General features: G+C 40.0%; 1 protein-coding gene across 6 annotated transcripts in view; it reads left to right on the top strand.

Moving 5' to 3' along the window:
* LOC132381096 (suppressor of tumorigenicity 7 protein homolog) overlaps positions 1 to 22,148 on the top strand; it is a 133,677-nt gene that overhangs the window by 40,748 nt on the left and 70,781 nt on the right. For 3 of the 6 annotated variants that reach the window (XM_059950301.1, XM_059950299.1, XM_059950303.1), the window contains exons 2-6: positions 5,062 to 5,144; positions 14,061 to 14,223; positions 17,497 to 17,551; positions 18,540 to 18,655; positions 21,600 to 21,678. In XM_059950301.1, the coding sequence (XP_059806284.1) occupies positions 5,062 to 5,144; positions 14,061 to 14,223; positions 17,497 to 17,551; positions 18,540 to 18,655; positions 21,600 to 21,678 (496 nt within the window). Of the gene's footprint in view, positions 1 to 5,061; positions 5,145 to 14,054; positions 14,224 to 17,496; positions 17,552 to 18,539; positions 18,656 to 21,599; positions 21,679 to 22,148 lie in introns of all 6 variants that reach the window. The other 3 variants (XM_059950300.1, XM_059950298.1, XM_059950302.1) reach the window with 1 other exon arrangement.

Below are 22,148 nucleotides of genomic sequence, written 5' to 3'. Positions count from 1 at the left end.
TACATGTTAAACTCAATGATTTTGAGGAATAAAAACTTTGATTCTAAAAACCTTTATCAGCGTATGTTAATTTTAAAAGATTAATTTACATTGGACTGTTTGAATATTTAAAAACAAATCATGAAATAGACATAGCTAAATGTACAGTGCAGGCAAACAAACTATCTCAAATCCCAGAAGCCAAAGAATGAGAAAAATCACAACACTATATCTGATGTGGTTCTCATGGAATTTTTGCCTCATGGATTGCAGTCTGACCCAACTAGGTCATTAATGCCATTGGCCGTTTTCTCATGAAAGCTTATAAATATAAACTAAGATCTTTGCCAGCTGCCAGTGATTTGTTTGATTCTGTTCTTGCCTAAGAGTAGGAAAGACATAGATCTGTGGTCCACTGTGAGGACTAAAGCAGAAGAGTGTGAAATACATTTCTGTGGTGGGCTAATGGGAGCACTATGTTATTGTAGTTGTCACCTTTTGGATTAAAAAAAGATGAAGTGCTTTCTCAGTATATATGCTGGACTTCTTGGGCTTCCAGCTGGGTACAGGTGTCAATTTTTAATTGATGCTTTGATGACAAACTCCGCCATCTTCATCAGGGATGATGCCTAGGCACATCTAGTCCAGTGGTATACATTTCAATGGCTTCTTCACCAGGCAGTTCCAAAGCTGTTGGTGTGGCACGATAGTTTTTTGCTCTCAAAGTCAATCCAATGCCCATTGTGTATGCAGTGTTCTGCTACCACCAATTTCTCCAGGAAACCCAAATTGATACACTTCCTGTGCTCCTTGTTGCGAGTTTCCAATGTGTACCCCGGCTGGCTGTATACGCTGCTTCACATTCACAGGGAATCCTGTAAACACCAGTCATCCCAAGTCCAAGGTAATCTTTGACCCACACAAGCTGGGATTTGAGCTACCTTGTGGGCTTGTATATGGTATTAATGCGGTATTTCTTCAGGATCCTGGTGATCCTTCTAGAAACTGTGGAAATAGGGAAGACTGGCAGTAGCGATTGGTCCCTCCTCGTTGTTGAGTTTCCTAGTTTTTTCTTTCTGTCAGCCCTTTTAAGGGCCTGATTGATTTCCTCTGCTTTATAGCCATTCTGTAGGAAAGTCAGGTGTAATCATATTTTCTTGTAGAGACTCCCCAGATCTGAAATGGTTTTTGCACGGTTAATCAAAGTAGAAAGAACTGCTCTATGTTATGAGACATGACGCATGACAGTGACTATTATTGTTGATGTAGAAGTCCATAGGAGTGGGCTTCTGATAGACTCCATGTCTGAGGCTGGTGTCCAGTTTCCGATGTATTAGAATGTATAGGAACGGGAGGTAACCATTCTCCTCCATCTCCATCCTAAGTTGAATGTTTGGGTGTATAGTATTCAGATGGTCATAGAACTGTTGGGAAAGCCTGGTGTCCATGTGGCTACACTATGAAGGTGTCATCGATGTATCTGAAGAAGCATTTGAGACATAAAGGTGATGAGCTTCGTGTTCACTCCTCAAATTCCTCCATGTAGAAATTAGCAATTGCTGCCGACAAGGGCAACCCATGCCCACTGTCTGTTTGTTCTTTGTAGTTCATCTTTAGAGGAAGTACGTCGAAGTGAAGGTGTGTTCAGAAAGGTCAATGGTACCCATATCAAACCTTGACTACAGGAGGTCCGAGGTGTCCTTGATAGGAACTCTCGTGAACAGGGATACCATATTGAAACTGACCATTATGTCCTCTGGTGTCAGCTGAATGTTGATTATTGTTTTTACGAAGTTGGTTGTATTTGTGATGACAGAGCCCTCAATGGGAGACAGCATGGTTGTTAAATGCTTAGCAGGGTAGTAAGTCAGAGAATCTATTGCGCTGATGATAGGGGGAACCCTCCTTATATATCTTTAGGGAGTCTGTAAAGAATTGGTGGTACTGACGCCTGAGGTAGAAGTGGCTTGCATATGTCTGTTGGCAGTCTGGATTTTTGTCAGTAAAGTGAAGGTCTTACCCTCAATCGAACCCGTGGGATCTCGTTGTACAACTCTGTAAGTGGGATCATCCGGAATTTGTTAGACTTTGCTGTCATATTCCTCTGAGGATATCAGGACCATTGCATTTTCTTTGTCTGCTGGTAAAATCATGATGGCTGGGTTTTGCCAAAATGTCTGGAGGGCCAGTTGCTCTCATTTTGTAATGTTTGGCTTAAAGCCCCTTTTTAAAGGGCCAAGCAGGCCTCTATCCTTGCCTCCTCCACAGTATCCAGTGGAAACCTAGCAATGAGGAGGAACCAGTTGCTAACGCCTGTCTTCCCTATATTTCCATGGGTCCTGGAAGGATTGCCAGGATCCTGAAGATATGCCAGATTAATACCATCCACAAACCTGGTAAGGAAGCTCAAATCCCAGTTTAAATGGGTCAAAGGTGGCCTAGGACTCAGGACAGCTGGCTTTTATAGGGTTCCCTGTGAATGTACAACAGCGTATATCGGCCAGATGGGGTACAGGGTGGAAACCCACATCAAGGAGCATAGGAGGAGTATCAGTTTGGGTTACCCGGAGAAATCGGTGGTAGCAGAATGTTGCAAGTGCAATGGCCACAGGATTGACTTTGCCACAAAACTACTGGCAGTGCCAATGGCTTTTGGGACTGCCTGCTGAAGAAGCCATTAAAATAAGTCTAGAGAATAAGAATTTTATAAAGTCGAAGGTCTCGCTTTAAGTAAGAACTGGAATATCATTGTAAAGGAAATGGGACAGCAGAAACCTGAATGGTTGAAGGCTAACCAATTAGGAGGAACAGATGACGAGGGTATATGTACCTTCAGACTAGTCATGCCTATGCATCCCTAATGAAGATGGTGGAGTTTGTCATTGAGATGTTGGTTAAAATCAACACCTGTACCCAGCTGGAACCCTGAGAAGAGTTTATGTGTCTTTTGGATACCACATCTAATCAGACTATAAGATGCAGCCACCTTTGTTGCAATTTACAGGAGAGCTGGAGAATTTTCCCCATTACCTTGGCTAATATTTGTCTTGCAGTTTCACTAAAAACAGAATGTCCATTATTTGATTGCTTATTTGTAAAAAGCTTGCTAAAATTGTTAGTTGCTTTCCAACTTAGTGTTGCTGTTATTGTAGTGTTGCTCCACCATCAAATGAGTGACAGCACTTCAAAAATGCTAACTTGGCTGTAAGGTACTTCAAAGAAACATGAAAGACCTGTAGATGCTGTGATCTGGAGCAACAAACAGTCTGCTGGAGGAACAGATGAAGTATCTCGACTAAAAACATTGACTGCTCATTTTCCTGCATAGCTTAACCTGCTGAGTTCCTCCAGCATCTTGTGCGTTACTTGAGAAAATCAGCGGGGTAAGTCGCATCCATAGGAGGAAACAGTGTTTCAAGTCAAATCTCTGCATCAGGGTGCAGCTTGACACTTGAGTTCCTTCAGCAGACTGTTGCATAAAATACTTCAATTTGTGCTGAAGGTAAAAAAGGTGTTCCTTAAATGTAAATCTGTCCATATTTTGTTCAAAAGGAAGAGGATAATTATGTTTTGTTTGATATAATTGCAAGTTCCCACTTGAAGTAGAAGTAGTTAATGAACGTGGCAATCCCCTGTTCCCTTTGGGCAGAAGATGCCTGCGCAGCTGGTAAATCCAACCTGATATGAGACCTCCAAACTGCTGGTACAGCAGCTTGTCACTAAGGGTCACTTAATTTGTTCCAAAAATTGTTTAAAACTTCACTGGAGTGTATGAGTGTGTACCTTTTAATTTGCAAATGGAAGCTTAGGAAGGCCCTCTGGTGCCACCTTATGGCAATCTACTGTCATTGAGTCTTGCTATGACATTTCTTTTGCCATTGCAACTTTTATATTCAGTGCTTCACAGTCAATGTATTAGATTTGAAGTTTAACCACTTGTAATGTTGAAAATGCCACAATGGGGTAAAGCAAAGTATTGTTACTGTAAATTGATGTAAAACCAGAAAATTACTTGAATTAGCGGGTTAGACAGCGATAGGAAAGAGGAGCAGATTTCATACTTTAGGTCAGTGATTTTTGATCAGAACACTGAAAGATTAACAATTTGGCATGCAAATTCTGTGTTTTTCTATGTATATCCTGCCTGACTTTTTGTTGCTGTGGTTCTGCTGAACATTGTGGGCTTGCTATGTTGGTACCAGAATGTGCAGTGATAATTATGGGCTGCCCCTAGCACAGCCTTGGGTTATGCTGGTTGTTAAACAAACACTGCATTTCACTGTATGGTTCAACACACATCTGATAAATAAATTTGAGTATTTTGAATCTTTTTGTTTTTCTGCTTACTGCAAAGTTTGAGGGGTGGAGATAGGCCAGGATACTACAATTCCACTGGTGATCTTAAAGTAGACCCAGACGGCATTTTGGAGTTTCTGTGAACTGATAAATGTATGCATGGTTTAATATTTCACTTGAGAGGGAATAGTTTGGATAGTGTTTCACTCTTGTGGTACTGGTATTGAAAGCGTTGGCTTGAATTATGTGCTCAAGTATGTGGTGTGGAGGCCATGTCATAGTGTGTATATAAAGTGGAGGTTAATAGGTGGTTGATCAGTAAGGGTTGATCAGGGAGAAGACAGGAAAGTGAGGTTGAGAGGGATGGTAAGGCAGCTATGATGGTCATACTTGATGGGCCAAATGGCCTAATTCAGTTCCTAGGTCTTGTGTCAAGTGGGAATGTGAATGTATCTTCCGACAAAAATACTGCTCATTAAACCATGACTGACCAGGATAATTCTCAATCTTATTTATGAAGTTAAGAACAACTGGACAGAATGAATAAGAAATATTAAATCGATAATAAGTACCAGTTATTCCCCCCAACTATCTTTTAAGTCCAGATGAGTGAAATATTGACTTTCCATTTCCTTACACAGATGCTGCCTGATCCACTGAGTTTATCCAGCAGTTTGATTTTTGCCTTTGTCTGCCTGCTAAACTGAAGAAATGATTTGCAATTTTTCTTGTGCTTGCGTTGTTTTTGGAATTTGTTTACCTATAAATTATTCTTGTTCGTTTCAGTAACTGCATTTCTCAACACATTGACTCCGAAGTTCTATGTGGCATTAACAGGGACATCTTCACTCATATCAGGACTCATATTAGTAAGTATTAAATCCATTATTTAAAAGCAAAATCTGTTTCCTCCTATCATACGGTAATTCCGCACCAGATTGCTGTACACAGACTGTGCACCCACTGGGATTCCCAGGGAGGAAAATCTCTATTATTAGATTCAAGTAGAATATCTTGGTTTCCTTTAATTAATGTCTTTTCCATTTTCAAAGTAGTTGACAGCTTGTAGATTATCTTGTGTTTATGACAGCATTTTAGGCATTGCCTTTATCTGTATGAATTGATTAAAACCTTAAAAATATTCAGCAGCATTCCCAGAAAAACTCAGTGAAGAAAGGTTAAAACGAATCTGTGTGTGAAACCAAAATGATCTCTTATCATATGAAAGAAGTGTTGCCGTTGGTAACGTTTTCCTTCAAATGACATTGCATGCTGAGATCACCAGGACTTTTGAATCGCAAGGCTGCAGATGCTGGAAATCCAAAGCAATGCACACACAATGCTAGAGGAACTCAGCGGGTTGGGCAGCATCTATGTAAAAGAGTTTCAAGCTGAGCCCCTTTTTCAGTACTGAGAAGGAAGGGGGAAAATGCCAGAATAAAAAGATGGGGGGAGGGCAAAGAGGTTAGCTAGAAGGTGATGGGTGAAGCCAGGTGGGTGGGAAAGATAGAGCTGGAGAAGAAAGAATCTGATAGGACAGGAGAGTGAACAGTAGGAGAACAAAGGAGGAAGGTCCCCAGGGGGATATATTAGGCATATGGGAAGAAGTGAAGGGTCAGAGTGGGGAATGAAGGAAGGGACTGAGAGAAAGAAGTTTGTTCACTGGAAGGAGAAATCGAGATTCATACCATCAGGTTGGAGGCTACCCAGACGGAATATAAGGTGTTGCTCCTCCAGCCTGAGGGTGGCCTCATCTTGGCACAAGAGGAGGCCATGGACTAACACACCAGAATGGGAATCAGAATTAAAATATTTGGCTAATATTAAGTCCTGACTTGTGGCAGACATTGTGGAGGCGCTCGACGAAGCGGTCCCCCAATTTTTGACAGGTCTCTCCGATATAGAGGATACCGCATAGGGAGCACCGGACACAATAGAAGACCCCAGCAGATTTGCAGGTGAATTGTTATTTCCCCTGGAAGGACTGTTTGGGGCCCTGAATGGAGGTGAATGTACAGGCAATGTAGCATTTAGGTCCATGACAGGGATAAGTGGAGGAGAGCTTTTATACAGATGTAAACTGTTTATATGTTTATGTGAAAATGAACAGAGGCATCTGAGGAAAAAGTTGGGAATAAAGGGGTGTGAAAGTAAGCAATAGAACAAGGACAATGGCTTATTCTGTGCCTTGTTTCAATTCTGTGTTATTCAGAGGTTCAGTGTATTTGCAATTGGGAAACACTAGCTCCATAGCCAAGTAATCTTTATTAACATTTACTCTTTGCTTAGACAAAGTTCTAATCGAGTTAATCCATCATGTCCTTTCAACATCACCACTTTCCTTTTTTCTTTCTTAAACAGTCTAAAGTTAATGTCTGCATCAGCTATCGCCACATTTTCTACATTACAAAACTTGTTCCATTCTCTTCCAAATAGCATGCACTCAATCTTTACCCCATGGTTATTCATTCCTCATCCCCAACTCGGAAAATGCTTGCTGCAATTGATATTGATGAAACTAATCACGTTGAAGACATCAGTTGAGGAACTGGAATGTTGCTTGTCTTACGGATTATGGAAGAGTTTCTGAGTCTGATCAGTGACATTTTTCTGCGGTGGTCTTCCCAGAAAAGCCAACATGAGCATGTTCTGCAGGTGAACAGTAGCGGGGACGCCAGACCTTGTGTAGGTTACTCTGTTTTAACTCTGCAAATACATTGACGTGCTTACTGCCGCACGTTCATCTGTAAGCCTTGTTCCCACTGTAAGCAGTAATAATTTTACAAGAGTGACTGGAACTTTGAATGCCCTTTGTTCCTTTATTCTTGCAGGCTACCCCCGGACAGCCGCCTACATACATAGGGTAAATGCAATTAACTTTAGCTGAGTTGTTAACTGCTACAGCCCAAGGCTCTGAAATTCTGCTCCCCTCTCCCTCTTTTAAGGTGCTCATTAAAATCTCCTGTTTGATCAAGAATTTGTTTACTTGTTTCTACCATGGGGCAGTATTACCTGCCAATTAGATGTTTTCCAGTGAAAAGATATATTGTCAAGATATATTCATCAGAACTTTCCTCTATTGAGCTATGCACAACCTTTGTAAAGTCAGGATATGCACAGAGAAAATAACTAATCATTTCTGTTCCATAAAGTCTCATACAGTCCCAGTGTGGCAATGCATGGCTGTTCCTTTATCATCATTGGTTCACTTAATGGATCTAATTACCTGACAACATTGTGCATTGTGTGTATTATCACACAGGGTGTAAGAAGGCCCTCTCATCTTGATGGTATCTGAGAAAAAGGTGTTGCATTCTGTCCTTGACAGTAATAACCATGATCTCATTAATTAGCTTAAAAGTGACAATCTGGATTTTTTTGCTATGTTGCCCATGCAGTCTTTCTAAATATGTGAATGTAGAGGTATGTGTAAACACCTATATGGATGAAGTGTGTGGAGAAATTCATATCTTGATTCTGCTTTTGTTCAATTTTCCATTCATAATCTTGAGACCAGATGTTCCTTGGAGCTGGATGCTTGGCTGAATAGATACTAGTATAAATGCTAGATATTCCTTGCCATAGCTAAGCTGGCTACGAATCAGTAACATGGAATTAAGTAGTTTATTTCATAGAGGAAGGCTGATGTCTTGCTAATGTCATTAGAAGGGCTCAGTTGTTTAATTGGTGGAGACTAGAGTCCAATTGCTTTTTTTAAAACTAATAACATTGCTGACTTGCGTGGCCTTTTTTTATCTGAATGTTCACTCAGAAATTTATATTGCAACTTTGTGTAATCGTAAGGCAGTAGGCCATTATTTAAGAACACCAGAAAATGCTGTTTTTTAAAATTAGCAGAAGATCCTTTGAGTTTTGGTTTCACAAGCACATTTCCTCTACTAGAAGCCTTTTATGAAGCCTCTACTAGTTTTCCCAGCTGCTCACCAGCTCAGTTTCCCAAGTTTTACCACCTACTTTTATACATTCGCTCTGGCAGTTCTTTGTTTGATTTAGCCACCTGTTTGGTGCCTTTTGCAAGTGCAAACATTCTTGTTTAGCTTCATTTTCAGATCACAATGTAACCACTGATGGATCATGAATTAGAACCTCCATCATTTATCCTAACTCAGCCTTGGTGTAGCCTTATCAAATTTTCCAGCTGAAAATGTTATTCTTTAAGCACTGCTGTCCATTTCCCAACTTGCACCCATTTCTATTCATCCTGTGTGTGATGACCTACTGTGGCTTCCATTCTGGCAGTGCCTTGGTCTTGATATTCTCATCCTTGTCCTTGTCCCTCACTGGCTGCACCCTTCTGTCTTTGCAAACTGCACCTATTCTATCACCTTTAGATTTCTGCAAACTTAAGTACCTCCTTCTCCTTTCTCCCCAGTCTTTATCTCTGTATCCTTAGTTCATGTGCCTTCATAACTTAGACCCCATTTTCTAGGGCCTTCCGTTGGTTGGGGTCAACCATGGCTGTTGCAACCCAGATGTCCTTGTGATATGCAAGCCAACGTAATACGGTAAGGAGAGCAAGCTGTTGCCCATGTAGCAGGCTCCCCTTTTCCATGCAGCTGATGAACACAAAAAATAGCAGAGACTCAATACAGTTAGGTGCCAGCAGTGTTACAGGACCATAAGACCATCAGGACTTGCCTGTCAGCATTGAACTCAACGTAGAACTGCCTTCGGGACTCCAGCTCTAGATTTTTCCTCAGGGGTTACTCCTGAAGCCTTGCCCATGAGTGAGTGTAGCTGCAAGGCAGCAGAGATTTGAGATCAGATTTCTTTCTCCTAAATGAACTGTCAAAGTATGACCAACAAGCCTCATCTGCCCAAAGCTACTGGTTTAAAGGCACCAGTAACCTACGTTTGCCCTTTCTCCTGACAGTATCCTTAGCCCCCTCCTTTGTGAGAATCGCCAGATCACTGTTGGGTTGAGTCAAAAGGGGGGCCCAAGACATGAGGGGGAGACGTGCAGGATGTCACATTTCTTCCCCCCCATAGCAATGTAAAGCTACGGGACATGGCCATTGTCTCTTGGAGACAGATTTGTGGATTGAGATGCTCTGCTACCTTGATGCCCTTGGGCAAAGTGGGCTGGTTGAGGGAGAGATTGCATCACCCCCAACCTGATTGACATCTATGACCCTGCGAGTCAGAATAAAAGATGGGCTGTAGGAACAACCCCTCAGACGCACCAGAAGAAACGTTAAGCGACCACGTAACAGCAGACGGTCATTGGAGACCAAGCCACGTGCGTTCAATTCCATGGCTGGAATTGGTGGCTGAAACCATGGAAAACAGCTTTTTAGCTAACAATGGGGAAACCCGCTCCCCTGACTCAATGGATTGATATCCTAAAAGACTTGGGCAAGTTTAAACCACATCACTTTTAAACCCAACAACGCTGCAGCTTGGACGAACTGATAGTGACTTATCTTTCCATCGGACAATACAGTAACCCCTAGACAACAATAGAGTTATTTCTTATCAGTTATTATTATACCCGTGCTTAGATTTAGTATTGACGACGTATATTATCTGTATGTTTGCATTAATCTTCTTTTTGTGCCCTTTATCAATAAATACTTTTAAAAATAGTACCATCAGACTTCAATGGACCTCTCTATCTTTGCTGGTAAGTGATCCAGTTACGGGAATTTCGTAACAGTAGAAACTATTTTCATGTGTAACTAAGCTACACATGAAGGCCAAGAGCTGGACTTGGTTGTCAGAGACTCTTTGAAATGCATGCATTGGGAGTATTTATTAGGAAGTGGGAACTTACCCGAACTACAACTCTCGGCTGTAACAACCTTAAGGAATCAAGTTCTAGAATACTCTTCTAACTCGGTCATTAATCTGTCTTGGTTACTGGTACTGATAACTGTTTGTGTAGATCAGTGCCCAATTTTGTCTCATTGATTCTAACCCAAGAACTAGGAGCAAGAGTAGATTGTAGCTGCTCCTTAGTCTAGTCCACCAATAAAAAGGATCGTGATGAAGGGTCTTGGCCCGAAACGTCGAATCCATGGATGCTGCCTAACCTGATGAGTTCTTGCTTTTGGTGTATGCTGCTCTGGACTTCCAAAATCAGCAGAGTCTCTTGTTTTTTTTTTAAATCATGTGTAACACTTACCCAACAGGCTGGTATATGTCTAGGGGAAAAGGAGATCCAGCCACACACCAATCCCACCGTCCATACACGCAGGTGCTGTGAGAATCGAGTTTATGCCTCACGCCCGCTCACAGTATCAAACCCACAACAAATACCGTTATGAAATACACTTTAAAGAGTTTACTAAAATTAAAAGAGTATTAGGCAATACAATATATATGCAAGGGAAAAAAAACAAAAAGGCGCCAACTTATCAAAGTTCAGTAGTTTAGTGCACATCGTTGGAGCTCAAACATCGAACCATTCGACCCCTCGTCGCTTGCCTCCGACCTCCACGTCTTCGCACCTAGGACCACACCCGGTGGTCTTCTGAGCAGTGCAGCGCACGTCCACCTTCCTCGACGTCTTCCTCCCACTCTCTCCCAAAAGCCCGCGAAAAACCCCTCCCCCAAGTTCCCAGCCTCACAAGACAAAATAACATTCCCCATTGGTTAACAAATGAATACAATTACCATATCAACAAGTATAAAGCAAAACAACTGCAAGAGAAACACTTATTATGGAAGCTTTCCTACTCTTAACAAACCAAAAAACCCATTTTGAGTAACATATTCAGGACATTGTACACATGTTTCACTTTTCCACTCTCATCCTACATCCCTTCATTCTGTTTGTAATCAGCTATTCATCACTATATTGAATATATTCAATGACTGAGCATTTACATCTCCCTACTAAAAAGTATTTTGCCCTGTTAATGTTGCTACCCAGAAACAAGTTCCTATTTTTTTCTGATTGTCTTTTTATATACTTTTTACAGGTTGGTACAATGTTAACTTCTACTTATTGATCACTATTATTATTTATTGTTGGCAACACTGAGCTGATGAATTGAAAATCTGCTGAACTGTTGGCTTAAAGTGCCTCTGAATTGTACATGGCTTTAAGGAGCATTGTAGCAACGTGACTCCATTTGTGTCAGGACTGATTTGCAAATGAGCAGTTCTCTGTTTCAATTTGGGTTTAAAAAAAGTTGGGTTCCTTTTTATTCCCAGTGTCAGGTAAGCTTCTAAGTGAGATTTTTATTTTCTTCAGAGTGACCCGTTTTTTTTTGCACACATCAAGTCAGCCAGTGAGAGGCGCCTGTTGCCTGTGGGTTGTGAAGCGGAGAATACAAGACCTCTGTTACACGGACTGCATGCTTCACCACAAAGCAGCTTGCCACAGCCTGTGTACTTCCATTACAAATACATTTTCAAATCATGCATGAAGTCATCACAAAGCACGCATTGACTGATTGCTCCTAGCACGAAAACATTACCTTTTTAACTAATAAACTTTTTGACAACATTTTATATAAAAAAAACTTTGTTCAAATCATGATGATAGATGATTTGACGGGAAAAGCCGCAGGATGAGGTCTGAACCTCGGCTGTTGACTGGGAATTTTTATGTTGGGTTCTTCAGGGCATATTGGAACCAGCTTAGGGTTCCATGATGAAGCTGCACATCCGCCATATGAATCCCTACATGTTACGGTCATGAATTGTTACAGCATGTAACAAGACATGAGTTTTAGATACAATTATTTCCAAAACATCCTAACACCAGAATGGAACAAAAAACATCAACCACTCATCAGCAGAGACTACATTGAGCTCCCGGTGAATCAGACTTCATGGAGTGGGAGTTATCAGTGGTCCATCCTCTGATTGGAGCTCCGTATAATTCAACCTACCCTGTTTGCAATCTGGTAAAAGGACAATAAGGCCATAAGACATAAGAGCAGAATTAGGCCATTCAGTCCATCAAGTGTGCTCTGTCATTCCGTCATAGCTGATCCTTGATCCCACTCAACCAGATACACCTGCCATCTTACCATATCCTTTGATACCCTGACTGATTAGGAAACTGTCAACTTTCAAATATATCCATTGACTTGCCCTCCCCTGCAGTCTGTGGCAGAGCATTTCAAATTCACTATTCTCTGGCTTAAAAAAAATTCCTGCTTGCCTCTGTTCTAAAAGATCGCCTCTCAATTTTGAGGCTGTGCCCTCTAGTTCTGGATACTCCCATCATAGGACACGTCGTCTCCACATCCACCTTATCTAGTCCTTTCATTCGGTAAGTTTCAGTGAAATCCCTCCCACCCCATATTCTTCAAAATTCCGGTGAGTACAGGCCCAGAGCTGCCAAACACTCCTTGTATGGTAACCCCCTCTTTCCTGGAATTATCCTTGTGAACCTCCTCTGGACTCTTTCCAATGACAACATATCCTTTCTAGGATATGTGGCCCAAAACTGTTGACAATACTCCAAGTGCAGACTGACCAGTGTCTTATAAAGCCTCAGCATTATTTCCTTGCTTTTGAACTCTGTTCCCCTTGAAATGAATGCCAACATTGCTTTTGCCTTCTGGGCCACAGAGTCGACCTGTGAGTTAATCTTCTGGGAGTCTTGCACGAGGACTCCTAAGTCCCTCTGAACCTTTGATGTTTGAACCTTCTCCACATTTAGATAATAGTCTGCACTATTATTCCTTTTGCCGAAATGCATTCTCAAACATTTCCCAACACTATATTCCATCTACCACTTTTTTGCCCATTCTTCCAGTTTCAGAATCTGAATCAGGTTTATTATCAACAGCATGTGGCGTGAAATTTGTTAACTTAGCAGTAGCAATTCAATGTAAGACATAATATAGAAGAGAAAACAAAATAATCTACTAAACTTAAAAAAAGGCTAAATTTGAAGAAATAAGAAAGGATCTAAAAAGCGTGGATTGGGACAGGTTGTTCTCTGGCAAGGATGTGATTGGTAGGTGGGAGGCCTTCAAAGGAGAAATTTTGAGAGTACAGTTTGTATGTTCCTGTCAGGATTAAAGGCAAAGTGAATAAGTATAAGGAACCTCGGTTTTCGAGGGATATTGGAAATCTGATAAAGAAGCAGAGAGAGGTATATGACAGGTATAGGCAACAAGGAGCAAATAAGGTGCTTGAGGAGATGGCTTCTTCTCTGCCATCTGATTTCTAAATGGACATTGAACCCATGAATGCTACCTCACTATTTTTTAATTTTTGTTTTTTTTGCACTTATATTAACTTGCCTAATAACTAAATATTATACATTATACTGTCATTTAGTTTTTTCTGTATATTTATGTATTTCATTGTATTGCTGCCATAAAGTTAATGAATTTCACGACATATGCTGGTAATATTAAACCTGATTCTCTGAACCCCAAAACATGTATTTACATAGAATATCTTACAACCTCAAGACTGTGACTAAATTTCAAATGTTCTCTGCTTCTTGCAAAGTCCTAATGGAGGGAGATGCAATAATAGAGGGCAAGTGATTGGGAGGTAAATGCACCAGCAAAGAATCACATGCTTATCTTTGCTGTGCTCACCTATGAGAACAAAGAGGTTTAACTTATCAGCTGAAAGATTGCACCTGCAACAACGCTGTAATTGTTGAGATTACACTGGAGGGTACTCCAGTATTGTGTAATTGTACCCATGATTTTTTAACCCCAAAATGACAGAGTAACCAACTGAGTCACAGCTGACACCAAGTAAAGTCATGTGGCTAAAAATGTGCAAGAGGATTAGCAGTCTAATAAATTCTCTGCCTCTGTATGTCTGATTTACTGTTTCAGATTTTTGAATGGTGGTATTTTCGTAAATACGGCACGTCCTTCATTGAGCAGGTCTCTGTGAGCCATTTGCGGCCACTTCTTGGCGCAGTGGATAATAACACGCCTACGATTAACTTTACTGCCAGCAATGGAGAAGCTGAGTCGAACAGGCAAAATGTTTCAGGTAAATACTTGATTATTTTTGTGCAACAAAGAACAGTTTTAAAAATTGAGAAGAACCCGAGCCTGATACAGGAAATATCCTTAGAATATCACCTTCTATTGGAATCTCAGAAGGAAAATCCTGCATTGGGAATGCCATAATGGAATCGTATCACTTTACTAAGAATGTTTTTGTATCATTCCTGTATATTGGGAATGCTATTGTAGAATCATCCTGTTTATTGGGAATTTCATTATGAAATCGTCCCTGCATGTTGGGAGTGCCAGCATAGAAGTGCCTATATGTTACGATCTCGAACAGGTTTATATTAATAAATCTAGTTAAAATCATACTCTTTTCTTGTCCCCTTAATGAAAATTGAGGTCAGATTTTCGACCCACGATAATAATCTGCTGCATTAAGAGCCCTTAGAAAAATTATTTTGTAGCTTATAGTAGGTAATTCATTATATAAAAAAAATCCCTCAGTGCTTTGGATCCTGGATATAATTTGACTCTCTAAGCATGCTAAAAGGTTGTTGTACATTTGTTTGTTCCATGTGCTGCATGAGACTTAATTAATAGACCCTGGAACAGCACATTTTTCAATTGCAATTTTATCCGTTTACCCATACATGTAAATTTTAACATAGAACATATGAGGTAATTCCCTCTTTTCTATATGCTATAAATGAGTTGGGTATTATGAGAAGCTGCTGAACCCCAGCACTTCATTTACTAGGATCGTTATCTCATATGCTGATGTTGCAGCAGGGCACTTCGGTGTAGGATATTAGGATAGCTGGGAAGTGGAGAGGCTTGGAAATCCAGAGCTATGGCAGGACATTTGCAGGTGAGAAGGAACAATTGGCAGAGTGCATTACTTTGTGGAAGTAGACCGGGAAGTGCACGAGTGGAGCAAGATACATTTCATCACAGCACTGCTTGTGTAGTGTTACAAATAGATAAGTCTGGCAAATGTGTGACTCCAGCCCCACCAGTCTGATTAACTGTTAACTGTCTCTTCAGTTACATGGCATGAACAAGGAAACAAAAATCATGTTCTGCCTCCAATTCCCTTTTAACACTTTAAATATATGTCCATAGATTGAGAATTGGTTAGACATGGACACGAGATTCTGCAGGCGCTGGAAATCCAGAGCAGAACACAAAATGCTTGAGGAACTCAGCAGGTCAGGCAGCCTCTATGGAAATGAACAAACAGTCGATGTTTTGGCTGAGACACTTCTTCAGGACTGGAAAGGGAGTTCTAGCTGGAAGGTGATTGGTGAAGCCAGGTGGGATGGAATGGTAAAGAGCTGGAGATGAAGGAATCTGATAGGACAGTTGGCTATTTGTTGCCAAAGGCACCTGTGGAGGCCAAGTCATTTGAGTATATTTAAGGAGAGGTTGATAGATTCCCAATTAGTCAGGGTTGAAAGGATACAGGCAGAAAGCAGGAAATTGGGGCTGAGTAGGAAAGTGGATCAGCCATGATGAAATGGAAAGCAGGCTTGATGGGCCACATGGCCTAATTTTACTCCTATATCTTGCAGTTTTATAGGCCAGTGGTCCCCAGTGCAGCTGACTCGTATTGCTTCATACCACCAGATCATATTGTTTCCTCGCGGCCTGGTGGTTGGAGACCACTGTTATGGGCAATGGGAGAAAGGGAAGGAGGGCACCAGGGTAGGTGATAGGCAGGTGAGGAAAAGAGGTAAGAGGCCAGAGTGTGGGATAGAAGAAGAGTGAAGGATGAGGAAAAAACTACCAGAAGGAGAAATTGATGCTTATGCCATCAGGTTGGAGGCTAGCTCAATGGAATATGAGGTGTTGTTCCTCTACCTGAGAGTGGCCTCGTCATGGCAAAAGAGGAGACCATGGAACAAAGTGTTAGAACTGGAATGGGGATAGGAATTGAAATGGTTGACCACTGGGTAATTCCACTTTTGGCAGATGGAGCGGTCTTGATGTGAGGCTCACTATACTTCAATGTATAAATCTAAGCATTAATCTGCTTTTGAGATAAATTAACTATTAACCATTAATTTTTGCATGGTCATAACTGAGAGAATAAAAGAAGCAAAATAAACATCCATGTCTTCCATCTTTGACCACTATTGTCAAATTTGAGCACTATCAGTGCTGGAGAGTTTTTGTAATTTCCATTTTGATATTTAGTTTGATTATCAACCAATCTAATCTGTTTTGATCATTACATTTAATCTCTTTTTGTACTAATGTGTTATTTTTTAAGTTCTTGAACTAGCTGCCTCCTGAATGAGTTTGTAATTGTTGGCTACAGCTAGCAATGTCCTCACATTCACTGTCCCATTCAGGGACTGACAGTCTCATTAATCATGAGCAGGCAAAGTTGGGACTGGAGAACTAAGACTCTTGAATCCTAAAATTTATTTCCTTATGGTTAACCATAGCACCAATCTCACCAAAACCTGACACTATCTTCATCTTTACTAATTATATTTTCACTTGGCACTGTTTATGTGTGGTAGCACGGTGGGTACTTTATTGGGCTAGATTTCAGATAACAACTTAGAGAATTTAATTGCAAGTAATTAATTAAGATAATATCAATGGAGACACGAAGCTACTGGTTGCTATAAAATTCCATCTGTTTTACCAATGGCAAGAGATTTGTGGTCCTAAATCCGGTCTGGCATACATGTGATTCCAGCATCACCTGTGAGAATGCCCCAACACTGAAGAGTCAGTTAAGAGTTAATGAAGCATGGCCAAAAAAATTCTGGTATTGACAGCAATGTCCACACGGCACAAACAAAGAAGTAAAATTTCCTCCTGAACACTTCTATTTTCATGAAACCTTTCTCTTTGATCAAGCATTTAGTTATTCCTGTCTCCCACTTCCCCTCATGCATGTTTTAAGATTTGTTTTTGGAGTTCTTATTCTCTGACGCAAATCCTCCTTTGAATCATTGTCATCATTGGACATCATACTCATGTTAACCTGGGGAAATTTTGTGAATATACGGGCAGCTTACATACAAATACAATTGGTCTTATTGAAAAACACTTTGGTTAGATTTAGTTTACTCTAGACTTTAACAGCCAGCTGATAGATGTTTTATTTCCTCTGTCCATTCATTAAAGTTATTTCAACTCAGGCTGAAGAGGTGAAAGGCCTCTTAACATTCTGCTGCACCAACCAGTCCCTACTAGGGTCTTGTTAAGAAATGCATTTATCTATAGACATTTTAGATAAAATTCTTGTCCATTCTTTTGCCATTAATTAATGTTTGAAAATTTGTCCTGGCAGAATGTAAGGTATGGAGAAACCCACTGAACCTATTTAGAGGAGCTGAGTACAACAGGTATGTCAATATTGATTAAAAATGATATTTAATGCAAAATGTGTGTGTGTGTATGAGAGAAGTTGCAATGCTTCCTCTTCACTGAAAACAAAGCTGTTGAAACTTCTACAATGGTTTCTGTAGTTCACGCTATTGGGGCCCCAAGGTCATACAGATACTTCACTTAGAGTCTTAAACCTATTGCTGCCACTATGTGCCTACGTTATGATCGAAAGCACCACTTCTTGCTGTTATGGATTCTTTGCTTTGCAGCCAACAAGTAGTAATGTTCAGTGTGTTTGGGAATTTATTCAAAGCCTGAAATGTGTCATCTACCATGTCAGTGCTTGAGATGGTATAAAGGGAGCTTTACTCCATATTTACTCTTGTTGGATCTGGCATCTGGGAATACTTGGTGGATTTGATTTGTGGTAATTTTACTCCTTGCCTGTGTTGTATCTCAGCCATGTATGTATGAATTTGACAAATAGGCAAGTGAATCTTTCTTTTGGTTTTTAAAAGAAATGTTGCACAACTCAAAAAGTACATTAATTGACACTGATATCAAAGGCGTTGTTAATTATTTTGATAGTAACTTTGGATTAATATGTTGTACACATGAATATGGGCATAGAGTGATGGAATACTACAACCCAGAAAATGGCTATTCAGCCCATCATGTCAATGCCCATGGTTTTTACCTAAAAACACTAATCTTATTTGCCCATATTGGAACTGTACTTGTTTAATCCTTGCTTATTTACTTGTCAGTGTAACAATCTCTTATGCTAGTAATTGTACCTGATTCCTGCTGAGTTCCTCCTGCAGCTTAATTTTTTTGCTTCAGATTCTAGCATCTTCAGTCTCTTGTGTGTCTGTACACTTTGATGCATTTGGGCTTCAGCCAGATGTGTGAATGAAGCTGACACATTTCTGACTGCAGCCCAATCACAGCATTATTTTGTGGATTTACTCTTTGATAATCCAATTTATTTTGTTTCTTCTTAAGATACACATGGGTCACAGGAAGAGAGCCTTTGACATATTATGATATGAATCTGTCTGCACAGGATCATCAGACATTTTTTACGTGTGATACAGATCATGCCAGACCCGCAGATGCAGGTGAGTCTGAAGTACAAGCTAACAGAAATCCAATAGCATTTGAATGCAGTAATGCTGTCACTGTGAGGTATCTTTTGTGAAACATAAGACATGGACTTCTGAGTAGAATTTGGCCATTCAGCCCATCCAAGTCTGAATTAAGACATTTAACTTAGTTTTGTTTTAAGAATGTGCTAGAAGTTGGTTGGGTATGAGTGGTGTCATGCAAGACATGATTACTTAATTTGTGAGAGTCAGGGGTTTTCAAAATCCTTGTATTTTAGACTAGCTATGCCTACCTGTGCTGGCATGCTTTTCACATGAGAAATTCATTGCGAATCAGACCCTGTGACTGCTGAGTTCAGATAGCTACAGTATAAACATACTCTTAAGGTATTACAATGCACAAGCACACTTAATGGAGGTTATCAAAACTTTCAGGTATGTAATTACGAGGCTCGGTTCCTGTTGGATTAACTTGTTATTACATTCTTTTGTTAACATCCCCATTCCAATTACACTCAGTTCACTGGAGCTTTATGATTGAGGGCATTTAAAATTTTTTAGCAGTAAGAAGTCAAACTGCCAGGTGAAATTTGAAAGGGTTTGGCCTAGTTTTTTATTAAATAAACATTGTTTTGTGTCCCATTTTCTAACCAGCACCCTGGTGTTAGTTATCGCTCCTTAGGAGATGCTATTTCAATCAAATTCCTTGTATGCCCTAGGGGGGATATACCTAGGCTTTGAGTTGCTTTTCTGCCAGCTTACCTTACATTTTGGAAATTTGGCAGATTCTTTTATGAAGTAGAGTGAAATTTGCACCCTTTTTCTGTTTAACAACTATATCAGATATACCTTTCAGTTTTAAATCTAGTTTTCTCCTTGGTATACTGTTTCCCAGCAATGTTAGCTGATTCTATTTCATTCATGGTGAAGACTTAATTGGATAGTAGATGAAACCATCTAATGGCCTGTCACTAGTGTAAATTGTATTTCTACTTCCTGCATTATAAATCTTTGCAAGAAGATATAACTTACCAGTGTCTGCTGTGAGTTAGCATTTATGCTCTGTAGTGCACGAGGCCTCAGTGATTAGGCAGATGAAAATTCGGCAGATGTTTGTCTCTACTTTGGATTGGTAAGCCTGAATTTGTAACTAGCAATCTGGCAGGTGAAAATGGATTGGATGATGATGCCTCCTAAGGGGCAATGATCTTGTGGCACACTGCTGAAATGCTTCTGTGAATACTGGTACCTTCAGGAAAAAAAAAAGCACTGTTTGCATATAGTCAATTCAAGACGGAAGAGGGAAGAAGCCTCTTGGGATAGCAATGTGTTTTTTTTTTCCCCCCAATAAATCACTGTAATGGTGGTAAAATATTTCTTGAAGTACATGTGCAGAGCATTATTTTATAATTAGTGTCAGAATTTCCTTCCATTATTTTCATATTGTTCCTGTTTCCTGAAGTGTTTTCATCTACAGGTACTTTGGCATCTGTGGGAAGGATCTGAGGGCCTACTGCTCCTTTTCACCATGAGATAAACATAAAACCAAAGTATTGATTGGTTGAGCAACATCTGTTGAAAGACAAATAAATGTTAATTTCTTGAGCATGATTCTCCATAGAGATTGCACTTGCAACTTCATTCAGATCAGACCTTTCTACATTGGTCATGCAATGAATCCAAGTTCTTCCATTTGACAGATTTCTATAGGAAGTTCACTGTACTTGTAGTCCATTTTATTTAGCACAGTGCTAACATGAACATTACCATCTTTTCTCCAATTGATGCATACTGTTTTAAATGTCACTCGTGGTTTTAGAACTTGTATTTGCAAAGCACCTTTTATAATAGGCCATCCCAAAATGCTTTAAGACAATTGGTTAGTTCTGAGCTGTAGTCATTATTTGGAATTGGGAACATGGACGATGGAAAATTACACAAATAGAAATGCCCATCTGCTTTAATTACAGACTTTAGAAAAAATATTGAGTAAGCCCTTGCAGCTTTTTTCCAACATTTTCATGGCAGTTTTGCAAATAGTTGAAATTAAGTAGATAGGACATGGGTGTATCAAAGGACTGCACCTTCAACGGTGACAAATTGGTCAGTACTTTATTTTAAAATATTCTAGTATAAAGCCCTCAGTCGGTTGTTTCAGTTGAAATTACCTGTCACCAGGCAGTACAATAATTGCATCCTTCCTTTGTAGTCACTGCAGGGCCACTGATGTGAGACCGTAGTTGTTTTGGGTTATTTACATTAATGGTTTCAGTAGGAAAACAAAGTGCTCAGTGTTGGACATTTATGTCTGTTCAGTTCTATTGCCATGCATTGGTTAAATTATTTTCCATCCACTAAACATGAAATGCCAGAAGTCAAAATTAGAAAGGTCAGACCTACCGGGTTGTGGCTTGCCTTTGGATTTGAGTATGGAACTCTGAGCCCAACTTGATTATGTGCTACCCTTCTGATGACTGCAGATTTAGCTCAAACCAGGGATTTGGGAATGCCTTGACTTGAGTGCTTAATTACTGCAACAGTCCAGATTTTCACCAAACAAAAGCTGATGGAGTAGACATTTTGATGCTTCTTCAACATCTGCCATGTTTCATGTGAAGAAGCATTAGACGGGCATCTTTCTATTGATGTGTCAGATGGCATTTTTAAGATACCATGTGTAACATTCTAACCTTGTATCCTTGGGATCATGTGGCTGTTGGCAATGCAGCATGAATCTTTGTTTTAATAGTATTAATTTTTAAATTCCTTTCTATTGAGTTGTATCTATCCATCTTAGAACATCTGTCTTTGCTAGCTGGAAAGAATTAATGATTTTCTAATCAAATGCGGGCTTAGATAATGTGATTTTTTTTTTTCTCCCCGTCCAGTTTTTCTTTTGCTATGCTGGTGAGTGTCAGATGTAAATAAACATTTTATTGACATTTGTTTTTCTTAACAGTGATGCAGAAAGCTTGGCGAGAGAGGAATGCTCAAGCTAGAATGAAGGCAGCATATCAAGCATTGGAATTAAACAATGAGTATGTTCTGTACTGCCGAATGTGATTCTCTACTTTCAATTACACACTCTTCCTGTGTTGTCTACATCAAACTCTTGAAGCTCTTTGATACACTTGACTGTTGAACCCATTTTTCTTTTCATTTATGAATGTTGCATTTTATATCTTATTAAGTGGGATTGCTACCAAGTGTATGACTTTTGAAATGGGGAAACTGTAAATTGCTCAAAGGTTGTATTAATAATGTATTCCTGAGGAAAGTTCAGTAAGTTGAATAGTGCAGTAAAAAGGTGCTCAGTTTACACTGGAAATCACTTGTAGCATAAATGTATATGAGTTTTAGGTTGCATTTTCTTATTTGACTGTTTCTGTGGTGGCTGGAAGGATCAAGGTGGGTCTAATTTGTATAGCTTTCAGAGATCCTGAAGGTGTGATAAGTGAATGTCCTTTATGTTGTAATACTTAAAGGAGTGTAACTGGTGGAACACAGA

This window comes from Hypanus sabinus, chromosome 25, assembly GCF_030144855.1.
Source record: "Hypanus sabinus isolate sHypSab1 chromosome 25, sHypSab1.hap1, whole genome shotgun sequence".
Classification (NCBI taxonomy): Eukaryota; Metazoa; Chordata; class Chondrichthyes; order Myliobatiformes; family Dasyatidae; genus Hypanus; species Hypanus sabinus.
Note: the sequence above shows the minus strand (reverse complement) of the source record. Positions and strands in the feature narration are given on the sequence as shown.